We start from the raw sequence: 8,960 nt of genomic DNA on the forward strand, positions 1-8,960 counted from the left end.
ATTAAATATCAAATTTTAAAATAATATTTATTTTTAATTATTAATTAAAAAAATTATTTAATTAAAAATAATTATTTAATTATATATATATATATAATATATATATATATATAAAGATAAGCTAAATTAAGCTTTTTGACTCATAATCAAAATATAAAATATAATTTTTCTTTATATAAAAATATATTTTTAATATATAAAGTGCCTGATTTTAAAAAGGATTATTATGATATAATAAAATATGTTATTTTTAACCTTTATTTTAGATTTAATTTTAATCTTTATATAATAATTTTAAATTATTAATTATATATAAAATTTTAAAAATTTAAAAAAAATATTTTAATATATAAAATTATTTATAAATAAAATTTTAATTAAAAATAATTTTAAATATAAATAAAAATTGTGCCAGCAATTGCGGTTAAACAATTTATATAAATTATTAATTTATTAATTATAATTAAATTTTTAAATTTAAATTTATAAATTTTAATTATTGATTAAATAAAAAATTAATTCAAATAAATTTTTATTAAATTAATTGATTGTAAAAAATTTTAATAATAAACTAGGATTAGATACCCTATTATTTAAAATTAAATAAAAAATTAAAATATTAAATATTAATTTATTAAATTTAAAAAAATTGACGGTATTTTTTTTTAGATGAACTTGAAATTTAATTTGATAATACACATTCTTATTAACTAAATTAATATTTTTATATATTACTGTTTAAATTTAATTTTATTAATTAAAATTTTAATTTAAAATTATTTAAAATAATTCAAGTCAAAATATAAATTTTATTTAGAATTATTTGAGTTACTTTACAATTTAACTATTAATATATATATATATATATATAAATAAATATATATAATACATATATAATAATTAATTATAAAATTATATATTAGAATTTAAAAATAAATTTTTTTTTTAAAAATTTTAAAATTTAAATTAAATATGTACATATTGCCCGTCATTTTTATATAATATTTTAAATAAAATATTATATAAAACAAGTCGTAACAAAGTAATTTCACTGGAAAGTTAAATTAGAATTTAAATTTTAGTTTAATTAAAACTTAATAATTACAATATTAAAATATATAAATATATTATTATAAATTTAATTAAAAATAATTTTTATTTATATTTTTTTATAATTATATTTTAATTTAATAAATTAAATTTTTTTGTTTTAAAAAAATTAAATTAATTTTTATTTTTTCTAAAAAATAATTTTTTTTATAATTATAATAAAAGAATAATTTATTTTTTTTTCCTTTTGTATCAGGATTAATTAAAAAAAAATATTTAAATATATTTTTCTCGAATTTAAAAAATTTAAATTTTTATTTTTATTAATATTAAATTATTAAATAAAATATAAATTTAGAAACTATATATTAAACAATTTTAAATTTTTCTAGTTATTTAAAAAATAAATTTAATTTATTTTTAATTTTTTATTAATTTTTATTTTAAATTAATATTTTTTTAAAAAAATAATTTAAGGGATAAACTTTAAATTAATTTTATAAATTAAATTTATTTAAGTTTTATAATTTAAAAATAAAATTATTTTTAATTAAAAAATATTTAATAATTTTATAAAATTTATTATAAAAATTTAAAATAAAATTTTAATTATTTATTAAATTATAAAATAAAATTTTTATATTTTAAAAATAATGATTAAATTAGTAATTAAATTATTTATATTTTATAATTTTAAAAATTAAAATTAAATTTAATTAACTCGGCAAATTTATATTCACCTGTTTAACAAAAACATGTCTTATTGAAAATAATTTTAAGTCTAATCTGCTCAATGAATATAAATTTTTAAATAGCTGCAGTATAAATAACTGTACAAAGGTAGCATAATAATTTGTTTTTTAATTGAAAACTAGAATGAATGATTAAATGAAATATAAACTGTATCAAATTTAAAAAATAAATTTATTATTTAAATAAAAAAATTTAAATAATTTTTAAAGACGAGAAGACCCTAAAGAATTTTAATAATAAATTATTATAAATTATTTATAATTTATTATATTAATTGGGGAAATTTTAAAATTTAAAAAATTTTTAATTACAAACACATTAATTTTAGAATATTTATATTTTTAAAAAATAAATTAATTACCTTAGGGATAACAGCATAATTTTTTTAAAAAGTTCAAATTTATAAAAAAGTTTATGACCTCGATGTTGAATTAAGATTAATTTAATAGAAAAATATTAAAAATTTAAGTCTGTTCGACTTTTAAAATCTTACATGATTTGAGTTAAGATCGGTGTAAGCCAGATCGGATTCTATCTTAAAAATAATTAAATATTTTTGTACGAAAGGAATTTATATTTAAAATAATTTTTATTATAAATTAATTTATAATTATTTTATTACTTTAGCAAAAAAAAATGCTTTAAATTTAGATTTTAAAAATGTATAATTTTAATATTAATACAAGTAATTTATTAATTTAATTATTAAATTAATTAATTTGACAAATTTCAATTTATTTTATTAATTCATTTATTATATTAATTATGGTAATAATTATAAATTTAATTTCAGTAGCATTTTTAACTTTATTTGAACGAAAAATTATAGGTATATTTCATTATCGTAAAGGACCTAATAAAAATTCTTTAATAGGAATTTTTCAACCTTTTAATGATGCAATTAAATTAATAAATAAAGAATATTTTTTTCCAATTAAATCTTCATTTTATTTATATATTATATCACCAAGAATTATATTTATTTTAATTATAATACTATGAATAATTTATCCTTTTAATTCAAACCTTTTAATATTTGATAATAGAATATTATATTTTTTATGTTTAATAAGACTTGGAGTTTATGGTTTAATTTTAGCTGGTTGATCATCAAATTCATCCTTTTCAATAATTGGAGCTATTCGCTCAATTGCTCAATCAATTTCTTATGAAGTAATTTTTTCAATCGTTATTTTAATTATTTTAACTAATATTAATAATATAAATTTATTTAATTTATTAAATTTTAATAAATTTATTAATTTTTCAATAACTTATTTTCCTTTAATAATAATTTTAATTATTTCAATATTAGCTGAAATTAACCGAACACCATTTGATTTATCTGAAGGAGAATCTGAATTAGTATCAGGTTTTAATGTTGAATATTCTAGAAGAAAATTTATTTTAATTTTTTTAGCAGAATACTCAAGAATTATTTTTATAATAATATTATTTTGTTTTATAATATTTTTTTCATATAATTTAAATATAATATTTTATATAAAAATTATATTAATAATTTTTTTTATTACATGAATTCGAATAACTTTCCCTCGAATTCGATATGATAATTTAATAAAATTTTGCTGAATATATTTACTTCCATTAACATTATTATTATTTATTAATTATTTAATTAATATAAAATTTTTTTTTGATCAATTTTTTTTTAGATAATAAAATTATTTAAATTCTATCTTATATTTTCAAAATATAAACTTTAATCAAGCTCATTATCTATAATTAAATTTTTCAAAAAAATAATTTTATTTATATCATTAATTTCCAAAATTAATATTTTCTATAAACTATATTTTGAATGAACATAAATTTTTTTATAATAAATTTTTATATCATAGATTTAATTTTATTAATTTTAATTTTTATCCCTTCAAATTTATTTAAATTTCATCCTTTAATATTTAGAATTATGTTATTTATTTACACAATTATTATTAGAATTAAAATAAATTATTTAATAATAAATTTTATTTATTCTTACATTTTATTCTTATTTATAATTGGAGGAGTAATAATTTTAATTATATATTTTACTAGAATTTCAAGAAATGAATTAATTGAATTTAATAAAAAATTTTTAAAATACTTTTTTCTAAAAATTTTTTTTTTAATTATTTTATTTATTTTTTTATTAATTTTAATATATAATAATTTTTTAATTAATTTTTTAAATAATTTTGATATAATAAATTTTAAAAAAATTTTTTTTGATAATTTTAATTATTTTATTTTAAAAAATTTATATTTTTATATAAATTTAGATTTAACAATTTTTTTTTTAATATACTTATTTATAATAATAATATTTTCAACAATTATTTGTATAAAATTTAAAATTCCAATACGACAATTAATAAATTAAATCTATATAATTTATTAAAAATTTATAATTTTAATGAATAAATCTATTATAAAAAAAAATTTAATTTTTATTATTTTAAATAATATAATTATTAAATTACCTACACCAATTAATATTTCAATTATATGAAATTTCGGTTCTTTATTAGGTATATGTTTAATTATTCAAATTTTAACTGGATTATTTTTATCAATACATTATTGTTCAAATGTAAATTATTCTTTTTTTAGAATTATTCATATTATAAAAGAAGTAAATTATGGATGACTAATTCGTCTTATACATATAAATGGTGCATCATTTTTTTTTATTTGTATTTACATACATATTGGTCGTGGTTTATATTATGGTTCTTATAAATTATTTAAAGTTTGAATTATTGGTGTATTAATTTTATTATTATTAATAATAACAGCTTTTATAGGTTATGTTTTACCTTGAGGACAAATATCATTTTGAGGAGCAACAGTTATTACAAATTTATTATCTGCTATTCCTTATTTAGGAATTATAATAGTTGAATGATTATGAGGAGGATTTTCAGTAGATAATGCAACTTTAAATCGATTTTATAGTTTACATTTTTTAATACCTTTTATTCTATTAATAATAGTAATTATACATTTAATATTTTTACATGAAAAAGGATCTAATAACCCTTTAGGGGTAAATAGAAATTATTATATAATTATTTTTCATAATTATTTTACTTTAAAAGATATTATTGGATTTTTAATAATATTTTTAATATTAATAATTTTATTATTACTAAATCCATATATATTAGGGGATCCTGAAAATTTTATTGAAGCCAATCCTATAATAACACCTGTTCATATTCAACCAGAATGATATTTTTTATTTGCTTATACTATTTTACGTTCAATTCCTAATAAATTAAATGGTGTTATTGCTTTATTATTGTCAATTTTAATTTTATTAATTATACCTTTATTTAATTTAAACAATTTTCAATCAAATCAATTTTATTTAATTAATCAAATTTATTTTTGATTTTTTATTATAAATATTATTATATTAACTTGATTAGGAGCTCAACCTGTTGAATATCCATTTATTACTATAAGACAAATTTTTACATTAAATTATTTTATTTTTTATTTTTTAAATAATTTAATAATAAAATTTTGAGATAAATTAATTAATTAATTTATATATATATATATATATATATATTAAATTTATATAATTTAAAAAAAATATTATATTTTCATTATAAAAATAATAAATAATTATTTATAAATATTTATTATATATATTATATATATATATATATATATATATATATATATATAATTTATTATTAATTGGAAATTTAAAATTTCAATAAAATTATTAACAATAATTTACCTCTATTTTGGTTTCAATTAATTTATAATATTTATTAATTAATTTTATACAAATCAATTTATAATTCCTTCATTTTTTTCAAATTCTAAACCTAAATATAAAATTAATAAAATTATTAAAATAGAATACAATCAATTTATATAATTTAAAATTTTTAATGAATTTATTATAGGAAATAATAAAATAATTTCAATATCAAAAATTAAAAATAAAATTCTAATTAAATAAAAATTAATTGAAAAAGGTAAACGTGAAGACTCAAAAGGTTCAAATCCACATTCAAATGGAGAATTTTTTTCTAAATTATAACTTAAATTTTTTGATATAAATCAATTTAAAAAAATTAAAATTATAATAATTAAACTAAAAATTAAATTTATTAATATTAAAATGTAAATAATTTATATTAAATTTAATTAAACTTTTTAATTGGAAATTAAATATACTTTTTATATTATATAAATATTAAGAAATTTTATATTAATAAATTAATCAATAAATAAATAAATATAAAAATAATCATACTAAATCTACAAAATGTCAATATCATGAAGAAGCTTCAAAACCAAAAAAATGATATAATGATAAATGTTTATTTATTAAACGAATTAATATAATAAAATTAAAAATTGTTCCTACTATTACATGAAATCCATGAAAACCAGTTAATAAAAAAAAAATTGAACCATAAACTGAATCATTAATTGAAAAAAATGATTCATTATATTCTAAATATTGAAAATAAGAAAAAACTAATCCTAATATAACTGTTAAAAATAATCTAAAAAATGATTTTAAAAAATTTGATTCTATAATTCTATAATGACAATATGTAATAGTAATTCCTGAAGATAATAAAATTAAGGTATTTAATAAAGGGATATTATAAGGATTAAATACAATTAAATTTATTGGATATCAAATTATTCCAATATCAATCCTTGGAGATAAATATATATGAAAATAACATCAAAAAAAAGAAAAAAAAAATATAACTTCTGACAAAATAAATAAAATCATTCCATTTTGTAAACCTTTTATTACAATTAATGTATGAAATCCTTGAATAGTTCTTTCACGAATAATATCCCGTCATCATTGAATTAAATTAATTAATAATAATATTAGACTTATAAAAACTATAATTAAATTTATACTATTAAATATTATTAATATTCTTCTTATTATAATTATTAATCTTAAAGATCTTATTAATGGTCAAGGTCTTAATGTTACTAAATGATAAGGATGATTAAATTTTATCATATTAATTCAATTAAGAGTTTAAAATTTAAACTTAAATTTCAATTCGAATTTGAATACAATTTATTGTTTCATAATTTTTAAATTTAAAAATTTTTAAAAAATTATCTTAATATTTTCATTATTAAACTTTATAATTTAAGCTATTTAAATTAAATTTAATTAATTAAATTTAATATTTTAGTATAATCATTACCTAATTTTCGAATTATAAATACTAAAATTGTTAATCCTATAATTCTTTCACAAACTGAAACAGTTCAAAAAAAAGATATAAAATAAATATTTAATTTCAAAAAATTTATATAAAAATATAAAAATATTGATAAATTTAAAATTATAAATTCTAAACTAATTAATGATATCAATAAATGTTTATAAAAAGATGAATATATTAATGTTGAAATAAAAAATAAAATAATTACTAAATTTAAATTTCAATTTATTATTAGTTATATAGTTTATAAAAATATTAATTTTGTAAATTAAAGAAAAAATTTAATTTTATAACTAAATAAAATAATTTATAAATATTTTATTAATTTAATTAAAACATAAATTTATATTATCATTTAAATGCAAATTAAATATTTTTATTTTAAACTATTAATCAATATTAATATAAAATAAAAATGGATTTTAACCATAAAATATATAAATTAGAAATTTTTTATTGTTCATACTTATTTTAATTTAACAAAAAAATATTATTAACATAAATATATAAACAACAAAAATTATTAAATTAAAAATTCTAAATTTTTTATTTAATATAAATAAATTATTTAAATTTATAATAAATAAAATTTTTTTCAATAAAATATATTCATTTCATCCAAAATCTTGAATAAATAATATTTTAGAAGTTATTTTTATAAAAATAATTTTACTTTTTTTAAAATTTAAAGGTAAAAAAAATATTATATTAAAAAATTTATAAATAAAAATTAAAAAATTATTTTTTAAATAAAAAATTTTTATTAAAATTATTCCAATTAATATTCCTAAAACTATAAATAAAAAAATTATTAACTTTAAAAATATAGGTAAATAAATATAATTTAAAGAATTAAATATTAATCAATTTATTATTGAACCAAAAAAAATTGTTATAAAAATTAAAACTAAAATTGAATAATTTATTAAATTAAATAATTGAAATTTTAAAAAATTTAAATTTTTTAAAATTTTTAAATTTATATAATATATTAAACGTAATGAATATCTAACTGTTAAACCCATAGAAATATATATAATAAAAAATATAAAATAATTATTATATTTTATATTAAATATTTCAATAATAAAATCTTTAGAATAAAATCCAGTTAAAAAAGGTATTCCTATTAAAGTCAAAGAAGCTATATAAAATACTATATTAACAAATATTATATAATTATTATTCAAAGAAATTATTCGAATATCTTGATTATTAAAAAAATTATGAATAATAATTCCTGAACATAAAAATAATAATGATTTAAATATAGCATGCATAATTAAATGAAAAAAAGAAATTAAAGGTAATTTAAATCTTAAAATAAATATTATTAAACCTAATTGACTCAAAGTTGATAAAGCAATAATTTTTTTAAAATCAAATTCAAAATTTGCCGATATACCAGAAAAAAATATTGTTAATCTAGAAATAATTATAATTAATAATATAAAATCATTTGAAAATAAATAATTAAAACGAATTAATAAATAAATTCCAGCAGTTACTAAAGTTGATGAATGAACCAATGAAGAAACAGGAGTTGGTGCAGCTATTGCTAATGGTAATCAAGTTGAAAAAGGAATTTGAGCTCTTTTTGTAATTGAAGCAATAAAAATAAATAATATTAATAAATAATCTAATTTATTTAAAAATATAATATTTCAAGAATAATTTTTTATTATTAAAGAAATAGAAACCAAAATAAAAAGATCACCAATTCGATTTATTAAAATTGTAATTATACCAGAATTATAACTTTTTTTATTTTGATAATAAATTACTAAACAATAAGAAGATAAACCTAATCCATCTCAACCTAATAAAATTACAATTAAATTTATTCTAATAATTATAATAATTATAGAAAAAACAAAAATTATAATTAATATTATAAATCGATTAATATTTAAATCATTA

The 8,960-nt window shown here is 12.2% G+C and overlaps 2 protein-coding genes across 2 annotated transcripts; one reads left to right on the forward strand and one right to left on the reverse strand.

Moving 5' to 3' along the window:
• Nucleotides 1–4,273: 4,273 nt before the first annotated feature.
• On the forward strand, nt 4,274–5,360 carry LOC123269337 (cytochrome b-like; the record flags this gene model as incomplete). Its single annotated transcript, XM_044734946.1, is given in 1 exon segment — nt 4,274–5,360. A coding segment is annotated over 1 exon segment (768 nt), but the record flags the coding sequence as incomplete, so codon positions are not given.
• Nucleotides 5,361–7,531: 2,171 nt separating this feature from the next.
• LOC123269905 (NADH-ubiquinone oxidoreductase chain 5-like) lies at nt 7,532–8,959 on the reverse strand (the record flags this gene model as incomplete). Its single annotated transcript, XM_044735812.1, is given in 1 exon segment — nt 7,532–8,959. A coding segment is annotated over 1 exon segment (1,428 nt), but the record flags the coding sequence as incomplete, so codon positions are not given.
• Between the last annotated feature and the right edge of the window lies 1 nt (nt 8,960).

The sequence above is a fragment of the Cotesia glomerata genome, linkage group LG7 (assembly GCF_020080835.1).
Source record: "Cotesia glomerata isolate CgM1 linkage group LG7, MPM_Cglom_v2.3, whole genome shotgun sequence".
NCBI lineage: Eukaryota > Metazoa > Arthropoda > Insecta > Hymenoptera > Braconidae > Cotesia > Cotesia glomerata.